Source organism: Epinephelus lanceolatus, chromosome 6 (genome assembly GCF_041903045.1).
Source record: "Epinephelus lanceolatus isolate andai-2023 chromosome 6, ASM4190304v1, whole genome shotgun sequence".
NCBI lineage: Eukaryota > Metazoa > Chordata > Actinopteri > Perciformes > Serranidae > Epinephelus > Epinephelus lanceolatus.
In genome coordinates this window covers 29871808-29894416 of record NC_135739.1, presented here as the reverse complement: position 1 = coordinate 29894416, position 22609 = coordinate 29871808, and the positions used below count along the sequence as shown (strand labels likewise).

Here is a 22609-nt window from a genome sequence, read left to right as displayed (position 1 = left end):
CACACAGAAAACCCCTCTGTTCCTCAAATAGAGGGGAAAATTTGAGGCAACCACTGACAGAAGGGTAGGCTTGTCCCTGTGCTTTTGTTTATCCAAGGCTCTGTGAAATCCTTTCTGTGCCAACAGCTGCAAATATACACATCCAGTCCATGTACATCGACACAGAAATAGAGATGGCTTTTATCCAGTAAACTCAAATTCCCATACACTGACAACGCATACTCACACCTGCAGATACACACATGAGTGCAAACACTTGCATGTACACCCTGGCCTGTGTGCGCGGTGTTGTGGGTGATTGGTGTGTATTCTGACACCGTGGATCAGAAATAGCACCTCATGCCCAGAGACACACTGCTCCACATAAAGCTCTCTGTCTGCTACTTAACTACAAACATTCAGGATATCAGCTGGAAGGCAAACTTTATTTCCAGTGATACACTTCTGAAGGTCCACTGGTGCAGGGCAGATGGTGAGTAATTCTCCTCAATATTATATTACAACGTTTCATAAAGACAGCCATCTTTGAGGTGGATGACATCCCATGCTAGCTGCCCACGGTGACTCACACCTGACTGAGTTTGAGTGAGTGAGTTTGTTGTTTGTTTTGAAATTGAGTCACTGTTTTAGTGTTGCTGTTTTTTATAATTAACAAAGGCTCAACCTTGTGCATCTCCTTAGTCTACTTCTTCTGTCAGGTTGAAGCAGCAGTTTCCCCTTTCCTAGTCTTTTCATATGTCTCTCCCTTCCAAATTAATTAGCCTGGACTCTTTGTAGCAACAGTAACACCTGATCTGTTTGCTTTGGAGCACAAGAGACCTTTTTGGATAATTCAGCTCCCAGCAGAAACCTCCTGGTTGTCAGAGAAATAAGGTGAGCACACATTAGCAGCTGCTACGCTAACAGCCCGTCTCCAACCTGCCAAACATAAAAGGAGACATGGTGATTTGTAACATGAAACTGCTTTATTCACTTTTTTGATTGGTTTTAATCATTTGGTTCATTTGGTCTGGAGAGGAAGAGACCCCTGTGGGTAATTCGGCTCCTGATAAAAACCTCCTGAACAATGAACAATGACGGAATTCTAACTGGGAGAAGTTTCAGCTGGTTGCAATCTGCAGTCCTCACTGCTAGATGCCACTAAATTCCTCTAAACCTCACACGCTGCTCCTTTAAGATAGGAGTTTCTTCACAAAAAGGAATAGTTCTGCATTTTGGAATTTTTTTTCAAAATGCAATACTGAGATGACATAGGCTAGTATCTGTGTGTCAAGCACAGAGGCTGTTTAGCCTAGCTTAGCATAAAGACTGGAGGCAGGGGTAAACAGGTGGCCCAGCTCTCTCCAAATATCAAGTTGGGGCTTTACGAGGGGTTATGTGCTGGATTTTTTCTTGGCCAGGAGCAGTGACTTCTATAAGTCTTGTTGACAGATATATCATGTTCATTAGTAATATTTAGAGCTTTTTGTTGGGAGATATTTTTGACACAACCAGGCTAAACTCAATGTCTACTGGCTCATATTTACCAGATATTATTAACAAGAATGCAAAGCTCTCTGTTCTTTAAAAACAATAACCTTACTTTTCCCCAGTAGATGCCTGTAGAGTCTTCATATCTGGATTTCAAAACATTTCTTCTCACAGTAAATTATTTCTCTAACATTTCTCAGTTCTATGCAGTATCTCAGAAGAGGCCATTTTTTCCACAACAGTGAAAACGGCCATCGTGTTCAGTCTGCACTATCAGAGCCGAGCTAAGATCAGGTGCTTTGGCCACAGACACATTTGAGATGAGCCTCAGGCAAAAGCTGACCAGTCTGACTTCGATCAGCAGTCCAGTGCTAGATACTCAGAGGTAGACCCCGGGTTTTTTATTCTGTGTCAGAGCTAACAGCCATTGTCATTTGGCAGGGGAGGCGTTTTGCTGTCAATTTGATTTATTCAAACTATTAGTGCAAAAGGTGAGACTATGGTGACAGATCTCCATGGTGATGAGGGGCTTGTGTACTCTGATGTTTGCTCAGTTGGACCTTTAGGGCTGAATTTACACAGGAGCTAAAAGTGCAAGTGATTATTTAACCGTGTGCTATCAAGCTTCATGTTCACACTTGAGGCTGTGGCTTCCATTAGGGACACTCAGGTCCTGTCCTGAGTATTTGCTTCTGGGAATCTGTGGTGTTTAGTAGCCTGAGGGGCAGTTTGCAATATGCTGTTAAAAACTTAGACACGGTGTGTATCTTTTTAGGCAGAATCCAGAACACGCATATTAATAGGAAAGGTTTGGCATTTTTTGGAAATAGATTTATTTGTGTTCTTGCTGAGAGTAAGGTAAAGGTAAAGATTGATACCACTCTTATGTACTAAATATGAAGCTACTGCTAGCAGCTGGCTAACTTAGCTTAGCACAAAGGCTGCAAGTGAGGGGAAACAGCCTGGTTCTGTCTCAAAGGTAACAAAATCTGAATTTTATTCATATCCTCCTGGGACCCCAGCTTTTGTTTAGCATGCACTTTAAATTTCACCTGGCTATTTGGGATTAATAGGACCTGATCAGTATAAAAAACTAATCATTGTATTTGAACAGTAAGTAGTTTTGAAAAAACAAAAACAGAAAGATGTCCTCATATGAGGACAATGGGTTTATTTTTAATAGCCACAAGTGTGTAATGAAGTATGAAACAGTTTATTTCAATGCCTGAATGTTGTTGTGCAAAAACAAAACTGAAAACAATGCAATATTTTGTAACTCTATGGGTTAGGGGTCACTGTTTAACTCTAAAACTGTTCAAAACGGTTCATTTCAATACCTAAACATGGCTCTGCAAAAACAAAATTTCTAAAAGTCTTGGGATTTGTTCATTTTGTAGCTCTGAATGAATTTTCCTTGCTCCAGACTCAAAGATAGGGATGTCCCTTTTGTCTGTAGTGACAGTCTTACTAGCCAATATAAAATGCTGTGATAAAAAAATAATAAAGTCCCAATGTCCTCAAATGAGTCCTTTAAATCAATAGCATCATAGCTTGTTTCTGTTGCTACAATTGCTCAAATTTGTATGCAGTATTAAAATACAGATGTTATTAAGCACAAATTAACAAGTTTCAACCATAAAATTTTGATCAGGTTTTGTACCTTGTCCACTTTTGTGTCGTGATTGGCTGTAGACTGAGCATAAAAGTGTCCACGAATGACGACAATAGGTTAAGTTAAGTTAAGCAGAATGAAGTATAAGGTGCAGCAAACCCAAAATGGGCCTCAGGGGGATATGGGCAAACTACAGAAATGCTCTATTTCATGGTTGCATTGCCGAATAATTTCCTGAAAATAACTATGTAACCCAACAGAGAGGTGCAAGGATGACATTGTTTTGAAGACTAATGCAGAAGTTAGCACCACCCTGGCTCCCTCGTCAAAAAAGCCAGTTAGATTTTTCCATTGAGTTTGGATGATTGCCGAAAATAAGCTCTGTGGAAAACAAAGGTTTATGATGCTTACAGGTTTTGTTCAGCAAGATAGTGTTCTCAAATGAACACCACTTTTATAATTTCTGAAGCATAAATGCAGTCAGCAGAGGTAAATGGCTAACTACACCATGGTCGCATGACTTAGCATGCCTACCACAGCAAGGCTGTAAAGCCATGTTCACCGTGGTGACGTTCTGAAGTCTCAAGAGGCTGCTGACGCATTTCATGTTGTATAACAAACCACGAAAGACTCGAAAGCTTGTTATAACCACAGACTTTATTTCAGACATTGAAGAAAAAACCCATTAACTACAATACGAGGCACCCAGGGGCACTATAATGCTAACTCATTTACAGGTTTTTGGAGTCATTCCTGCACCAAGAGGGAAGATGGAGAAAAAGTTGTTGGAGTTTGTTGAATTTCCTTGAAATAACTGTTGCTATTTAGATATTAAATCAAAAACTTACAGGATTATAATATAAAGGCTAACTTATAAATAAAATCCAAGTAATAGAAAATATCTGGAGACTTTCTTCTTGGTGTCTGGGAGTGTGGGGTGTTAGGCAGACCTCAGCTCAGGAACACAGATCTGTTGCTAAATGGAGGAAAAAAACTTTTACTAATAACTACCATTCACTCATTCTCTAGCCTGCTTAGTAGTTTTCAAGGTCACAGGGAGCTGGAGGAAGGGCTACCATACATACCAATGACCACATATATTCACTTTCGAACGTTTAAAGTTTCCACTTTAGGCTTCATGTCCTTGGCCTGACTGCACTTACCCCGAGCAATATAGCCACTGTGGCCCTGGGTTCGACATTTTACATATTACAGAGACTTTTACAGTGTTTTTTAGTGCAGTATGCTGACGTCCTTGTTTGTCAGTCTCTCTGGACTCCTGTTATTGCCCATACACATGTTGTACACACTGTAATTAGCCCGTTATGGCTGAAGTCTGTCAACAAACTACCTTGCTTCACTTGCTGTTTTGTGCTTTATGGTAATAATGCTTTTAGAGGAGCAGCATTCTGAGAAGACTTGGCCTGATGTGCATTTATTGGTAAATACCTAGTGGAATGACATTCTCCACTTTGATTGTTTTGTTGTGTTGCGTCCTCTCCATTTTTCCCATTTTCTGTCATTATCGCTGTCCACTTCATTATTCACCTCTGTATTTATCCCCCATAGACAAGCACTCTAACCAGTCCTGTTTGTCTTGCACTAATTCACCCTCATTTCCTGTTTAGGGTTGATTTTGTTCTGTAGTGAATTTTGTTTTTTTAGGTAGACTGTTTTATTAAGAAAGAGACAGAAATGCATGCACACATTTGCACACAAACACAGATTGCTCCTCAATCATTGCTGGATTAGTGCTCATTGAAAAGGTCAAGCTGCATTTATGTGGCAGGAATGGAAAAAACAAGGCTGGACAAACAACACTGTTCCAGAAACACAAGATGAGCTAATATAATGGCATCTGCATGGCTGTACAGTACACCTGTTCGACTGTCTTTTGCAGACTTGTTTTTTAAATCCTACTTTTGTTAACTATCAAATGTTTTCATTTATAAGGCTGAAGAGTCTCCTCTATGCCCAATGGCAAGCTGTAATGAAGGAGCAGCTTGATAAGAAAGAAAATGAACATAGCAGTCAAATATTAATGTCTTCAGGCTGCAAATTAACAAATCAAACCATGATTACAAACCTGGTTTTATTTGGATCAGAAAAATAAGCAAAACTGTGAGAGTGATTTGATTGCAACCACCAGGAAAGTCATTTAAAAATGATTCTGTAGGAACAGGTGGAGTGATTTCATTCAGAAAAAAACACTACGAAACTTCAGTACACTCAAATGACACTTCCCCCGCCAGGTTTTATGACCTCAGGGCTTTCATTCAGAAAAATAAAGGCATTTAAATGGCTTAAGATGCCAAAGTGACGTTCTCTCCACTGCTGAGAGGATGCAGTGAGACAATAAGGTAGAGATCAGAGGTGTGACTCAGAGACAGAGAACTGCCTGCGTGTTATTGCCTTCTGTTGACTGATGCAGAACGCTTTGGCGTGAATGGGCGCTGAATGAAAACATCGATTCATACATAGACACAAGTGGGCGTATGGGGAGTTGTGGGCAGTGGTTTAGTGAGGTGGGTGAGGTGAGGTGGGTGTACTATTACGTGGATGAGTAAGTTGATGTGGAAGAAGTGGGTATGCTCTCCTGTATATTCCAGTGGCTTTTTGGCTGATAGGTGGTATACTGTGTTCAGAAACATGAGACTCCTAGTGGCTTGATACCATATCCACATCCCTCTGCTTTCATCATTGTCAACCATAATTCATCCAAGACATTTCAGTAAACAATCTTAAAAGCATTTATTGTTCAAATATGAAAACATGATAAAACATGTTTGTTACTGTCTGTTCATGATTACAGTGGCATGCAAAAGTATGGGCACCCCTTTTCAAAATTTCTTCTACTGTGAATACAGTAGTTAAGTTAGTCAGACATGAACTGATCTCCAAAAGGCATGACGTTAAAGATGGAACATGCTTTTCAACATTTTAAGCAATAGTGGTGTATTATTTTTGTTTAGTACAATTTCAGAGTGAAAAAAGGACAGAAGCACCATGGAAAAGTTTGGGCGCCCCAAGACATTTGAGCTCTCAGGCAACTTTTACTAGCTTGTTAGGGCTATGGCTTGTTCACAGTCATTGTTAGAAAAGGCCAGATGATGCAAAGCTTTATACATTTCCTGGCTCCTGAAACATTGCCCCTTCATTCAGCAGCCATGGGCTCCTCTAAACAGCTGCATAGCACTCTGAAAACTAAAAACATGATGCCAACAAAGTAGGAGAAGGCTAAAAGAAGATAACAAAGTGTTTTCAGGTAGCTGTTTCCTCAGTTTGTAATGTAATTAAGAAATGGCAGTTAACAGGAACTGTGGAGGTCAGGTTGAGGTCTGGAAGACCAAGAAAACTTTCTGAGAGAGCAGCTCACAGGATTGCTTAAAAGGCAGATCAAAACCCCCATTTGACTGCAAAAGACCTGCAGGAAGTTTCAGCAGACTCTGCAGTGGTGGTGCACTGTTCTACTGTGCAGTGACACCTGTACAAATATGACCTTTATGGAGGAGTCATCAGAAGAAAACTTTGGCTGTGTGCTCACCACAAAATGTAGCTTTCAGAAGTTTGCAATGGAACACCTAAACAAGCCAGATGCTTTCTGGAAACAAGTCCTGTGGACTGATGACGTTAATGAAGAACTTTTTGGACACAATGAACAAAGGTATGTTTAGAGAAAAAAGGATGCAGAATTTCATGAAAAGGACACCTGTCCAACTGTTAAACATAGAGGTGGATCGATCATGCTTTGGGCTTGTTGTGGTCATTGGCACAGGGAACATTTCACAGGTAGAGGGAAGAATGGATTCAGTTATATTTCAGCAAATTTTGGATGCAAACATCACATCATCTGTAAAAAAGCTGAAGAACAAGAGATGAACAACAGGACAATGATCCTAAACACATCTAGAAATCCACAATATTCTACCTCAAGAGCCGCAAGCTGAAGGTTTTGCCATGGCCCTCACAGTCCCCAGACCTAAGCATCATTAAAAACCTGTGGATAGACCTCAAAAGAGCAGTGCATGCAAGACGGCCCAAGAATCTCACTGAACTGGAAGCCTTTTGCAGTGACGAATGCAAAAGAATTGAAAGACTCTTAGCTTTAGAAGCTGTGATACTTGCCAGAGGGGACGCTAATAAGCACTGACTATGCAGGGTGCCCAAACTTTTGCTCCAGGCCCTTTTCCTTTTTTGATAATTTGAAACCGTAAAAGATTGAAATAAAAGAAAGTAACCTGTAACCTTGCGTAAAATATTGAAGAAATGTGTCATTTTTAACTTCCTGCCTTTTAGAAATCAGATCATCTTTTACTTGCTTAGCTATACACAGTAAACAAAAGTTTGACCAGGGGTGCCCAAACTTTTGCATGCAACTATGTATCCCATTTAAAGCTGCTGTTTTATATTCTGTGTCAATCATTCCAGCTGATCTCTAGATATCTGTATATGAATGCAGATATACTTAGAAAAGAGCTAACCAGTGGGTTCTGAGATTGCATATTAGCCAATGTGCTCCATCTCTCCATGCAGACTGTTTTCCTGACACACAAATGTGATTGGTCAATACTACTCAGACTACAAATGGAAACCAGAACACCTCTGATGCCAAAATCTTGACCCATTGCCAACTGATTCTGCATATATATGCAGATGTATAATGACAGAGATTATAACAGTATTAACACAGCCTCAATCTGCCACCAGATGACAGTCCCCTACTTGAAGCCCCAGCTATCTCTTTATTGTGCGGGGTGGGAAGGTACAGCTCACTAGGTTTTAGATAATAAAATCTGATGACGCACATGCTCGGCATTGGGACACCTCAGCACTTTCTCTCTCTTTTCTTTCAACCGTTTTTTCTCTAACTCTTTCCATATTTGTTTTTTTTTTCCCTGGGAAGATGGAAAGAAGAGCCACACTCCCTTATAATTTAACTCGTCTCCCCAAAGGAGAAACACGAACACTACGAACACTTAACCTACTTTGTGTGGAATAAGTGACTGAACAGTTGAATGTTTGTGTGTGTGTGTGTGTGCACAGAAACAAGGTTTAGATTGTAACCCAAGGAGAGACATGTGGTTTTATGAGTGACTCCATCACGCTCTGGTGATGTGGTTGATGCAGAGAATAAGCCGAGAGTCAATACTGTGCTGTCACTTGATGACGTCATCGCGCACACACTGCTGCAGACTGTGTGGTGATGTATGTTTATGTCAGAGTATGTGCAAGACAGAGAGATAAAGAGAGACAGGGGTAGAAAGAAAGAAACAAAGACAGAAAGACAGAACCACAAGATGAATAAGAAATGCTCAGCTCACCCCTCAGGCTCTTTGCTTTGTTCTCTGATGCCAAGAGTTACCCCCACAAACCTTTATCTTTAAGCCTCACTGGTGTCACTACCAGATGTTATCCACTCACATCTGGCACTGATGTGTGTTGCTCACATGTTGTGCATCCACAAAGCCCAAAAACAAGAACTCCTTGTGTTTTCCAGTCCAGTTTTTGAGGCAGTGGATAAGTATTGGCATAAATAGGACCTATTAAATCTATTAGCCGTGGCTGTAACTTCAGCAAGACCTGAGGGTTGGACACTCACAAACACAGTGTTTGGGTTCAGAAGGCTTATGGTGTAATAAGTGCGCACATGATCTCAGTTCAGCTCCAGTGGTTTTGCAACAGATGGGCAAACATCCATAAGAGAAACAGAGAAGGGGGACTGTTGAAGGAAAGGACAAGTGAAAGAAAATAGTAAAGTACTGTGGGGCTGCAACTAATTATAGTTTTAAAATTGCTTGTAAAATAAAACAGAAAATCATTGAATGTTTGCCATTTTTGCTTGATAAATGACTTGAACATCAATCGATTATCACAATTGTTGTTTGATAATTTTGTTATTGTTAAGAGCAGTCTAGATGTAAAGATAATAGGAAAACTGAAAGAGGAGGCAAAATGTATGAAAGGGTTTCATACATCTCTAAATGTCAGTTAATTTAGAAACGGTCAGAATGTTTTTCTAATTTTTTTTCCCCATATGGTTTATTGGACACTAACTTGACTCACTTTTTTCCTGTCTGCTTCTCTGACACTTTCTCCGTCTGTCTCTTCTCTCACGGTACTTGATGTTTGGCAGGTGCTGAGTCTCATGTTCAGCTCTGCAGTTGGAAATCTTTTTCTCTTCTTAATTCAATAAACAGCCACTGACCACTGGAAAAGTACCATCTATACCACTTTTCCTTTCTTGAAATAAAATGATTGTCCTCACAGTGAAAGATGAGTTGAATTAAACTGTGTAAAATAAATGTAACTGATATTTTTGTAATGACGATATGAGAACAACGTGAAAGTGGTTACTTGTACTGAGATTTAGCAACTGAATCTGCAGCTCCCTTTGGCCCACTGGAGCTTCATAGCAAGTTCCAGGTCATTGTTTAGCTGTCCAGCCTGCAACTTTATTGTTTTGTTTCACTCTTGCTGCTTCACAGCGTCTCACTGTACACTACCTGCGTAGCGCTAAACAGCCAACAGACACAGTTAGCGACTAGCTAGTGAACTTAGTGAAACATCTACTTAAGAGCCAGGAATTTCCACCAGGAGTTATAGACCAAAAACAGAGCTAGAGGTGGGTAAATACTGAACTTATATTTGTCATGCTCCAAATGACTGATTATGTCGCTCTGAAACTGCTGGATGTGTAAATACACAACTGTTTGCTAACAAGTTAGCCATATCAACTTAAAAGGAGATAGCATGTGAGTGCTGTGTTTACAGCTTGTTTCTGCTGTCACCAAGTGGCCAAAAAGGTTATTGCAGGTTTAAATATATAATACTGTGGGAAAAAACTTATATGTCTATATGTAGACATGTCCGTCCAACACATTCTCACTCCGACACATGACACATGACATATGACATATTGACATTTGGTCATGGACTATCCACATCTACATACAACGTGCAAGGTTCCCTGGGTGTGTTGGTTGTTGACACTCTAGGACACCGTGTCAAGTTCTGCCTGTTACATGCAATGTCTTCTTTTAAAAAAAATTCATGTTAAATTTCACGGGAAATTTAACATTTACATGCAGTCTCTTTCAAAATAAACGCACTACGTCGGTACAACACCACAAATAGACGTTTGGGGGTTTTTTTTTAATTTTTTTTATCAACAACAAACAAACATGGTTAGGTTCAGGAAAAAAGAACAGGGTTTGACTTCTTACGGGACCCGAACACCGCTCACTCAGATGAAAGTCAGTGTTTGTTGGACCCATCCACCACCCCTGATGCCTGCCCCAGTTGGACTTTCTTCACTTTAACTGTCGTTAACTGTCCTTTCCCGCCTGATGCGGCCGGGCGCTGTTAAACTATAATGGCAACTTGCCGCATATCATGCAGGCGTTAAAGGACGGTTTATTTTTTGTTGGTTTCTGATGCTGCAAGTCACTGCCCAAGCACTGGATTTTGACGACTTTAGAGTCGGACCGGGCTCGTCTGTCATTTGATTTTCTTGGCGACCCAAGAAAGTGCAGTGTTGAGTGTGAGCTTTCTACAGGAGATATTTATCAGTGGTGCATTACTCCTGCCAAAGGTACACACTGCAGTGTATTAAAAAGGGAACCCTATTAAATGTTACACTACCAAACACCATACTGGGTTCACTACAGTTCACTCTACATCCCTTGCTGGAGTATATTCAAGAACAGATGAAGGAAGACAGAGGTGACGCCTGACATATTACACTGCGATAAACTCAACCATTTTAAGCAGCAGTGATGTAACTTTTGGAATTGACGTTTTTGTTGTTGGAAATAGCCTGGTCCCATGTAGCTAGCTGTTAGCAAATGGCACATATACATTATCTTTGCTAATGGCAAGTGCACTGCTTAGGACCCAAGGAATTGAAATGCCAAGTGTGAAGTTGTTTAAATGAGTGGTTTTCAAGAAAGCTGCAAGCAGCAATAGCGCTACTAAACTTAACTCTTCATGGTTCACCAGCTTCTGTCTTGAAATTCAAAATTGGCCCTTTTTTATCACACACAAAAAGAAAACTTTTCACATTGAGGTCAGTGGATTATCTTGATATTAAGCTTAAAGGATGAGTATGTTTTGTTGAAAGTAATTCAGCCCATAGCCATGCATTTTGGGCTGCACCAACCTGAAGTTGAATTGTTTGATCACAGGAATGTGATGGTGTGTTCCACCACTTCTTGCTCCAGTAACAAAATGAAAGAAAGCAACAAGCAGAAGCTCAACTTCTGACTTTAAAACATCTCTTCAGAAACCTGTCAACTGCCTACAGCCGATTCCCTGAATGGAACCGGTTGGCTAATGTGGTTTCATGACCAGCAGGTGTAACAGTTTGCACTTTCATCACGTAACTCCTTTGTTATAAGACCATTTAGTTTCTGGATCCTGTTGCCTTGTGTCACAGAGCAGCAGACGTCAGCAGGTTTTCCTGTTCTCTGGTGGATGTGTCCAAACTTTTTGGCCAGTCTCATTTTATAGTAACCGACTGCATTAATCAGAAATGCAGGATCAGCTTGTATTTCAGCAGGCGTAGCTTTTAGGGTGACATGTGATACAGCTGTGCTCTGGAAAAGACATCACACTCCAACTTTGTCAGCATATACATTTACTACTATGATCATGCATGACATAAACAGGAACTGAAGTTGATACTCAGCGATTATGTCTTCCAAATAATAAAAAGAGAAGGGCGAGGTGAGAACAGGCAGTGCTGTTTGTTTGGTCCACTTTCATGTTTTCCTCTGAACAAGGACATTCATAGTGTGACCCTGGGCATGATGCCAGTGGGAAAAAAGATGTCCAGTTCCAGAACTTTCTGTGAATATAAAGACACAGATACAAATATTTTAGCTATGAACGGGAAATACAATTAGAAAATACAGATGTTTCAAATAAAAAAAACAGAAACCACAAGACATGAGAATGATAAAAAAATTCAAGGGAAGGCCAGATAGGGAAAGATATTCCAGTAAGACTGAAAATCTCGACAGTGGAAAAATAACAGAGCTTGTTATGAGTCAGTGTTTCACCTGCCACAACACATCAAGCCGACCTACAGTAAAGAATCGTGTAACTTAAATTAAGAAGAAAGATGCTGAGATCACTAAATGATAAGTACAGGAGGGTGGAGTCAATCCTAGGGTTCGGTTGTGCAAGTTTGATTCATGTACTGTACATGCTCGTTCCACTTTATCTATGAGAAAAGAGTGGAATGAATCTACCAAAAGTCTGACAGCCCTCTAAAAACACAACATTTGCATTTACGTATATGCCCTGTAGAGGGTCAAACTAGCCACTGTGCTACTGCTCCATGATGTATGAGAAAATATGCAACACTGCCCCTCTTGCTCTGCTTTGCTCTGCGTACTCTGGCCTTTTCCTCTCACTGGTCTCTTCCATGCAGACTTCCCAGAGGAAAATAAGCACCAGGAGGATGACCTACTTTGAGTTTCCAGACATCAGCAGACCAGTGAATACCCCAACAGTGGGTGTTGAAGTCTTCCTGATCCCAATGAATGAGATAACTTTATTCATTTGAACTGTAATGTTTATTCTACTGCACATGTTATAGTATCTGTAAGTGGCGAGGAAAAGAAGAGACCCAATATTTTGGATGTCAAGGTAGTAAAGCTTTTGGATAGAAAGCTAAATTTGGACTACATTTCATTTGGATATGATTTATTAGGAAAAGATCAATATTACGCATTCCTTGGGATGCTCAAATGATAACATCAATATAGATCTTGTCTGTGTATGTTAAAGGCCCTGAAACACAAAGCCAATAGCTGTTGGTCAGTGTTGGGTTATTGGTGAGAGTCTGCCTAGTTTTTGCAGAGTGTCCTGCACCGTGGCCCTGTTCGGCCCTTGTTGGCCCTTGTTGGTCCTTGTTGGCTGATTCAGCATGTTGAATCGGCGTCAGAGATGGCAGAGCTTTGTCAGTGAATTAAATCAAGGTGACTGGCAGTTCAACTCAGGGCATGAGAAGAGAAACGGAAATGAGGGAAGTAAATAGATAGCTAAGGTCAAGAGGGCGTGAGACTGAAACCAACATGTTATATTTGGTAAGAGTATTTTCCTTAGCCAATTAGCTCTTTAGCAGGAACAGTTTGTTATTGTTAGTGTTATTGTTTGCTAGTGCATGGTAAATGTCTTCATACTTTCAACATTTGGGGTTGTGTTGTTAATGTGCTAATGGGCTAACTAGCATCTTGAATCCGTCGTGACGGTCTTCTGCTTTCCCTTTTTGAATGACGAAAACAGACCACCGCTGCCTGCTGCGACGGAGATTTATAGCTCTTTTGACACTCCTTTGACGTGGAGCATATGTGCTAGTTGACTGATGGCTGTAGTCTTTGCGTTGTGTTCAAGACATGGGCAATATCAGGCAACGCAACAGTCGTCCTTCGTCGCCACAAGTTCTCTGATGTTGGTTTGGTGTGTCTGACCCTGAAGAATCGCTCAACATTTTGGGAAATATGCTTTCCTGCCTTCCTCCCCTGGGGTGGCTGGGCTCAGCCTTAGAGACAGGGTAAGAAGCTCAGACATCCAGAGGGAGCTCGGAGTAGAGCGGCTGCTTCTTCGCATCAAAAGGGGTCAGTTTAGGTGGTTTGGGCATTTGATCAGGATGCTTCCTGTTAGAGGTGTTTTGGGCACGTCCCACTGGTAGTAGGCCCTAGGGCAGACCCAGAACACACTGGAGAGACATATGTCATTTGGCCTGGGAATGCCTCGGGGTCCCCCAGGAGGAGCTGGAAAGCATTGCTGGGAAGAGGGACATCTGGGGTGCTTTTCTTGGCCTGTTGCCCCCATGACCCGGCCCCAGATAAGTGGATAAAAATAAATGGATGGATGGATGGCTTTCCTGCAGAGAGACGGATGAAAAGACAGATACCACTCTCATATTTGTGCACTAAACATGAGGCTACAGCCAGGAGACTGTTAGCTGAGCTTGGATTTAAGATGGGGTAACAGCTAAGCTGGCTCTAACCAAAGTTAAAAAAAAATCCACCCACACCCATAAAAACAGTGCTTGAGGCTTCCTCGGTTACTACCTCATAGCATGTTCTCCAACACTGGTCCTTTATCTGACCTTATTTCCTGCCTTATTTCCTCCCTTTCACAAAAGAGCACTTCAGTGATAAGAAAGATGTGACATTCACAGCTTATTATGTGAAATCAATTTGGAGTGCATCCTTCAGTGATCAAATAGATTGAATCTGCATGTGAAATGGGGCGCTAGCAGGGGAATCACCTTTGCAGCAAAATCACATATGCATTTAAATACAAAGAGATTACATCATCTCCTACAGTGACATCATCCCAACCAGTCTGCAAGCATGACATCATCCTCTTGGTATGTAATTCCCCCCGTGAGGACATGAGGATTTTTTTTTTTCTCCTCGTGTGCAGAATCTGATTAATTATTCATGAGTGGCTTCCCTTTCTGAGGCGCAGACACACTGCAGGACCCTGCAGGCTGTTTGTTAGAAGGAGTCAACTGATAATGTTGGTACAGTGTAATATCCTTGACTCATCTACTATAGTGATGATACTGTAGCTCTGCAGTCAAATTATCCTCCTGAGCAATGATGTCATGGGTGAAATAATAAAGAACTGATGTCATATTGTTATATTTTTTGGTGGACAGCATTTAAAGGGCCAAATAGATGATATCTGTCAAATGTAATGAAAATGAGAATCATGCTCATTGGCCAAGTATGCTCATACATAGAAGGACTTTGACCCTGGTACCTCACAATCTGCTTAAAGTAAATAAATTAAGATACTTAATTGTCATTTACTGTATTCATTAATTATGACCATACTGAGTCTGTGGCCCCTAATTCATTATGTATTAAATGTTCTAGATGTTGTAAGAACTCTAATGGCTTAGAATAATAATGATTGTAATATAATAGAATGAGAAAAGTAGAAAAAATAACTAGATAACCAGACATGTTGCTGAAACCTACCAAAATCATGATATGAATGATAACTGGCATGATAATCAGATACATGTAATGGTAGTAGCTGTTGCCTATTGATCAAACAGTCAATCGTCCAAATTTATATATTTACTAACTTGTTCATTTACCTTTGCACCACAAACACATCTTCACACGAGGATTACACACCAAGAGGATGATGTCATTCTGCACACAGGTTGGGATGATGTCATCTGAGGGAGTGATGTCACCTCTTCATTTTGAATGCATGCTGCTGCAGTGTGCTTCCCCTGCTCACGCACTCCTTCACAGCCCTGTCTGATCAGTGAACCAAACATTTTTACCTACTTTTATATATTCATGAGCAGGCTGTAAATCTCAAATTTGATGACTTTAATGCTGTCCTGCGAAGGAATGGAGAATATTCCCAGAAGCATGGATTAAGGGCAGATGAAAGCACTTCAGAGATCTTGGTTTGCAGGAGAAACCTTATAATGATTAGCTTTGGCAGCACATTTGTGTTTTTTTCTTTTTCTAGAATTTGAGGTATGTTGACTTTATGAGTAATGTCGGCAGTAGGTGTGAATAAGACTGTCTGTCAGCGTGTTTTTCCACTATTAAAACATGGCTCCCATCGAAAAGTATTTTCTATTTTTATCAAGGTCCAAATAAGTCCAGGTTGTGGGTCTTTGTTTTTTTCTTTCTTTTTTGAATAGCTGAATTTTGAAATCATAAATCTGGGGCCAAACTGTCATCAACTGTCAGTTTTGTACTTATTCATCCAGTTTGCTGGTATGACATAAAGCAGCCCACACTGATCAAAAGTCATCTGACAAAAACATGACTGTAATTGGCAAAACAAACAAAAGAGAAACGAAAGCAGGAAAAAAAACCTCCTCATTTTCGTCTGCTGACGTCTTTACTCATGCTCTCTGCCAGCTCTGAAGGTATTTTGAATGTGTGAAACCAGATGATGCTAATCCCCAACACTCACTGCAGCATTCAGTGACACAGCTAAACTAAACTGCCTACAATAACGAGCAAAATCCATCACCATAAAGTTCAGTGGGCCGTAAAAGTGAAGCGATAATCCCCCATGGTGACGCAGATCAGGGAAATCCATCTGCAAATTAACCTCCTCCCCCTTACATATGCAAATTTCTGCAAACACAGTGACGCATCCTTTCTACGTCATAAAGTTTGATAGTGACTGCAGGCAGTATCTCACTCTGTCCCACACACACACATACACACACACAAACCTGCATTACTATGCTTATGAGGGTGTTGTTTTGCATGAATTCACCTGGAAGCTTACCCTAACCTTAACCCTAACTGCTCCATGCCTGATCTAAACGTATCCTCAGTCAGTCATAATTCTAACCTGGGCAGCATAATGGCTTTGTGGTTAGCACAGTTGCAGACCTACAAGAAGGTCCTGAGCCAAATCTGCCGACCAGCTGTGTCCTTTTCAGACTGCATGTTTTCCCCATTCTGCAGATGCTCCAGTTTCCTCTCACAGTCCAAAGGTATGCAGGTAAGATGAACTGGAAACTCTAAACTGCCCTTACACATGTGACTGAGAGTGTGAATGTTTAAATATGTTAGGCCTGTTATAGGATGGCAACCCTTCCATAGTGGCTATGTTTACACGTGTTTACATTCCACCATTATATCAAATATGACAATATTCTTAATTTGATACGGGTCATGTCAACAGCATATTCTGATTAGATATTCTGAATTTGGCCTTTTCCCGAATTTAGCAGTTCCTGTTTCTGGCAGATTAAGATGTGGAGTATGCCGGTATTATTCAGGTTTTGAAAGCATTCTTAATAGCATTAATTATTAATAGCATTCTTTGGACATGTTTGCAGCACGTGGCCTCTTGCCTGTTTATGGTCGGCTCTGTGCGTTGTCATGCAGACAAAGTACACAAAACCACTCACCAGTAGTTTGCAAAGCTGAGGTAGTGATGCATGCCCAAAAAAAGCCTTAAACATGGTTGGAAGGAGAAACACACCGACTTGTATATCAACAGGTTTTGGGATGCTGATCTTTTCAAGCAGGTGGTTGAAGGTATGAAAGAGAGAGACTATGTTCACACAAATGAACAAGTTTGCCATCGGTGGAAAACTTTGAAAAAATTGGAGGAGGAGCAAAATGACAAGCGGCTCCAGATGTTTCACTTTTCTATATATTTTGACCTAATCAGTGACATGTTAGGGCACGTTAACTGGAGTATACGCAGCGGCATGTAAACAGGAGTGTTAGTGGAATATTCATTTTCATTAGCCACGTAGACATCTTAGTAGGCATATTGTCTTTTCAGGAATAAGGGCAAAAAACGGAATATAATGTGCATGTAAACGCAGTCAGTATCCCTGGCTGCTTCTAAGCCACTGTCCAGTGTACAAACTGGATGGAAGGATGCTTCCTTTTTTACACTTAAAATCAAATCTAAGCCTTAAGTAAATGGTTACCTATGAAGGGACTGGAGTTTTGTCTCCACAGTGTAGTAATTATATACTCAGTAAACCTTTTGAGTACTACAGTGAGAAAAAAGTAGATTAATACCCTGAAAGCTTACCTTAGCCCTGTCATAATCCACAAAAAAAAACTCTGAATGGTGTGTACCAGTGGTTAGTCCTCATGTGTAAACACATACACACACTACGTGCTTTGAAAACCATCAGGCAAAGCTCCTGCAGTATCAAGTATCTAATAACAGCATACTAATAAAGCAGAAAGTCTAATCAAAGCTGTGGGATTATAAATGAACACATGAGTTTAATTAGGTTTCACACCTACAGACAGATCAGCAATTAGCCTGCCATCATGGTATTCATATATCCTAACTATCAGTGTTACTAACACCTGCATGTGACACCTCCGTTAATGCCTCGAAACTTATGTCTGTAATCTTATGAATCGAATGTCTGACAGCCAGTGATTTACTGTTATGATTATATTCTGTTTAATCCTGTTATTTATCACAACTGTTATCGTACAGTTAGAATTTGCACACAGACCCTAGTTGTGGGTACGCCCATGCAGACAGCTATTGACGAAAACAAGCAGTCAGACGTGTTGGGAACATTACATTGAACCTTTTTGTATTGATCTGTGAGAGAAGAAAGAGACCTAACAGAGCAGACTAGAAACACTGGAAGATAAGTAAACAAGCTTTTATAAATCTAAGTATTCTTCCTCCTTAAATAAATGTGCTTTGATGAATCTGCAGTGATGCAATCATTAGTTACAACTGTAAATATTCCATATTTTGACATCACATTCATTGATTTTGTAATATGTTTGTTATTTTTTACTCTTACAAACATTATGCAAAGCTGTGCAATCTACTTAATGAATCCAATGTTTGCAGAGCCAACATCACAAATAAATACAAGGCCCATGGGAAACACTGATAAGCACAAATGAGCAAAGCCCTGTGCATGGACTTGTTTCTATAAATGTCCACCTTAACTAACATCACACTGACAATACCCATGTTTCCAGTGACATGAACCATCTAAAATGCAATGCTCTATCACCTCTGTTCCTATTTGGCTTTATGCTCACCGTCTGCAAATTATAGACACCAGGCAGCATTACAGTAATGACCTGTATTCAGCTGGTGTGCCATAGAAGTTAAACGTTTTGGGAAAGTATAAATACAACGCACAGATTTCAGGCCACATCACCAGGACAACAGAATCATTCACTATTCAGTCTTCTATGTGTATAGTTAACACTGACACAGCCATACTTTCCATTCAAACAACAGATTACTGACTGTACTGTCTGTTTGCGTTTGGAAAAGTCAGTTGACTTAGCGGTGTGGCCAAGGATCCTGATCTGGATGAAGACTTTTTTCCAGGACTAAAACAGTGGGCTATTTGGGATACTTTTAAATAGCTGAGTGTCAGCCGAAGCCTGCATGAGATCATTATACACCACTAGACTGGTTGCACCTGTGTTTGTCCCCATTTTACTGCAATCGGTCGGCTCCGTTTTCATTGGAATATAAGACATGTTTGTATAACTGAGCATCTGTGCGACTATAGGGTGGTGTTTTAACTGACAGACGCAGCTCTGTAGTTCCCTGGAAGTCTTCTTTTCAGAAAAGGAAATACAGAAAGCAGAAGAGAGTAGTGTTCAGAGGAAGACAGAGACATTGGAAAGCTAACAGCATTTTGCAATATATTGTTCTTCATGTTGCCAGAAGACTACTTACTGATAATAAGTGTGAATGGCAATCTCCAGCTCTAATGTAAAATGACAGATAAGTAAACAGCACATTTTCATTTTTCAAAACATGATTTGCCCTTTAAAATTATGTATTATTTAACATTACACTGTCAAAGTACTGATGGAAAGTAGTGCCTGTGTGTAAGAAGGTCTTTACAGCTTTGTCTTAAGCAATGGGAATGAACACCAAAGTTATAATGAAGAAAATAGTGTCTCACACCTCACAGATTGTTTTAAGAATGTCTTCACTTATTAGCAGCAGAATGATCACTGCAGATTTATGTGCACAGCTGCAAACTCAATTATTTGTAAAAAAGAAAAATGCTTCTTGAGAATAATAAATCCATAAAGAAGGGAAGTTGCTGGTCCACAGAGATATTTAGCATTTGTAGGGAGCAACATGTTTGGCTACTCCCTTGGCAGCAGGACAAAACAAAACCAGCCAAAAGTGGGATGTTCTGGAGATAGAACCAAAACTTGATCTCTTTGAGATAATTTTGTGTCTCTTTTTGTTTCATACAACATATGAACATAAGTGAAGGCTATGGGGGCCCTGACACTTTGGGCATATGGGCCAGTGGCCTATTGGCTAGTTCGGTAACCCATCCATAATGTGATGAATACATAGTACACAAACAAAACAATAGCAATAAAATAAGTCATAAAATAAATAAGTAGTAAATGAAACCTCCAAATAATAGAAAAGCTTAAGAACGTAAGACTGGATCATTTTTTGATCAGTTGGTCAAAACTGCTTGGGTTGGGAGAGAATTCCTGCCTCAAGCGGGGAGTTCAAGTATCTCGGGGTCTTGTTCACGAGTGAGGGTAGAATGGAGCATGAAATGGATCGGCAGTTTGGTGAGGCTTCTGCAGTGATATGGACGCTGTGCTGGAACATTGTGGTGAAGAGGGAGCTGAGCCGGAGGGCGAAGCTTTCGATTTACCGGTCCATCTACGTCCCAACCCTCACATATGCTCATGGGCTTTGGGTAGTGGCCGAACAAATGAGATTGCTGATACAAGTGGCAGAAATTAGTTTCCACTGTGGGGTGGCTGGGCTCAGCCTTAGAGATAGGGTAAGGAGCTCGGAGTAGAGCCACTGCTCCTTTGCATTGAAAGGGGTCAGTTGAGGTGGTTCTGGCATTTGATCAGGATGCCTCCTGGGCACATCCCACTGGTAGGAGGCCCCAGGGCAGACCCAGAACACGCTGGAGGGATTACATATCTCATCTGGCCTGGGAACGCCTTGGGGTCCACCAGGAGGAGCTGGAAGGCGTTGATGGGGAGAGGGATGTCTGGGGTGCTTTGCTTGGCCTCCTGCCCCCACGGATAAGTGGATGAAAATGGATGAATGGATGAATGGATGGATGGATGGTCAAAACTGAGCATATATGAACTAATTTCTACAGAATGCTCCAGGGATGACGTTTTTAAACAGGCCGTTGCTTAAGTTTGCGTTGTCTTTGGCTCCTTTGTCAAAAAGCAAATGTGATTTCCCCATTGCACTGTGGCAAACAAACATTGTGATACTTGCACATTTTGTTCCACAAGAAAATCACAAATTAACATCACTTGTAATGTTTGTTGAAGCGCAAACGTTATGCCACCCCCACAACAAAGCTGTAAAGCCATGTTTGGCGTGATGACGAGCAGCCATTTTAAAGACACCTAAAACCAGACCTTAATTTCAGACATCTAACCAAAAACACATGAAAAAACAACAACACTGATTTCAAGACGAGCATGCTAAAATGCTAACTCATTCCTGTGTTTTAGGACTCATTCCTGTGCCACTCCCCAACTGGCACATGACCAGCTTTCAGTGTTGAAATGTGGTTGAAATTATGTCAGTTCTTGATTCAATTCAACAGATTATGATGGTTGTAAAGAGCTTAACAAATTCTCATAAATCATAAATTTCAGAAATATCTGTTTCAGTGCTGAAGCAATTTTGAAACAACAAGGCGAAATCGAAGTTGATGTATCTTTCAAAATTAAAACATAATTCAGTGGACAGTGGACAACATGCCATCTGGGTCTGTATTGTTAGGAATTTAATCTGTAACCATGCTTTTCTATAATTATATAATTTAAGTGTAAAATAACAATGTGGATGTCAGATAAAAGTAGCCTAACCATATTTCCCATTGACATGTGGGCCGTGTGGAGCAGACGTAGAGCACTTCAATGTTGTATTCAAATTTTGTGCTTGATTAGATGTAGCTTACTGTAAGCTCCACCCTTGGGTGTTTTGTTTGTTTTTATCCATAGGTTGTTCCAAGGAAGCATCCTGAGCGGTAGGATTTCCGGGAGTGTTCCTGAACGCACCGCAGTGGGCTGGACGCTGCTGTGTCTGTCGGAGCCTCTCTCTCCTCTGTCTCCTCTCCCTCCTCTCTCTGCTCTGCTGCTCAGTCTCATTTCTTTACGCCGGGAGGCTCAGCTGGTCTCTACGTCAAAGAAAAAGCGTGACAGAGAGAAAACGATATTGTCTGGGGGGAAATCCTCATCATCGTTGTTGGTCTCGGACCCAAACATGGACAGCGGACTCTGACAGAGGCGCACTGAATCTGCCTCACAGAGGATTTAAACTCACCTGGATGGACTCTGACTCGGACAAAAGAAGAGCTGGACACAAAGCCAGGGGAAACTTCCAGGAGCGTTGTAAGGACTCAGTTTCATAATTACTAATTCTCACTTTTAACGCTCCTATATGATGTGTTTACTGTCGGGCTGCCAACAGTCCTCATGACCTTTTGCGCTTTCTGTCTGTCTTTCACACTGAGGTGGCGAATTACTCACCCACTTCTGTCAAAGTGACATCTCGGTTTGTGACTTCTGTTCTGACTTCTGATGTATTGTGTGGTTTTTCCTGGCATTTACCTAGGCTATGTCTATCGCTTCTTCCAGATAGATAGATACTTCATAATGCCAGTGGGAACGTGCAGCGCATTGTCTGTGGGTTCACATTAACCCCTCTTTTCATGAAACATGAAACTTTTTTTCTCATGTTCATGATGCACTTTTCATCAAGGCAAACTTGTCGCCAACATAATAGCCACTGAAAATGTCTATTTATCACACATGCTGTTTGGAAACACTGGAAAAAAAACTTTAGAGAATAAGAAATATGCCCGTGTTGGGGGGGGGCGGGGTATAAGCCCCAGCGCGCCTCCTCTGCAGAGCAGCTTGAACCTGGCAGGGAGTGAGTCAGAGCAGGATGAATAGTTGGCGAGGTGGAGCCCTTGGAGGACACGGAGCAGAGGGGCAGAGCTTCCTCTCTGCATGTGGAAAATAGTTTCAG

At 40.9% G+C, this 22609-nt stretch overlaps 1 protein-coding gene across 2 annotated transcripts in view; it reads left to right on the top strand.

The window, feature by feature from the left end:
* The first annotated feature begins 344 nt into the window (after positions 1 to 344).
* Positions 345 to 22609, top strand: part of lepr (leptin receptor) — a 56209-nt gene continuing 33944 nt past the window's right edge. For both annotated transcript variants that reach the window (XM_033622224.2, XM_033622223.2), the window contains exons 1-2: positions 345 to 472; positions 21580 to 21969. In XM_033622224.2, coding sequence (XP_033478115.2) covers positions 21906 to 21969 — 64 coding nt within the window. In that variant the 5' untranslated portion in view covers positions 345 to 472; positions 21580 to 21905. The remainder of the gene's footprint in view (positions 473 to 21579; positions 21970 to 22609) is intronic.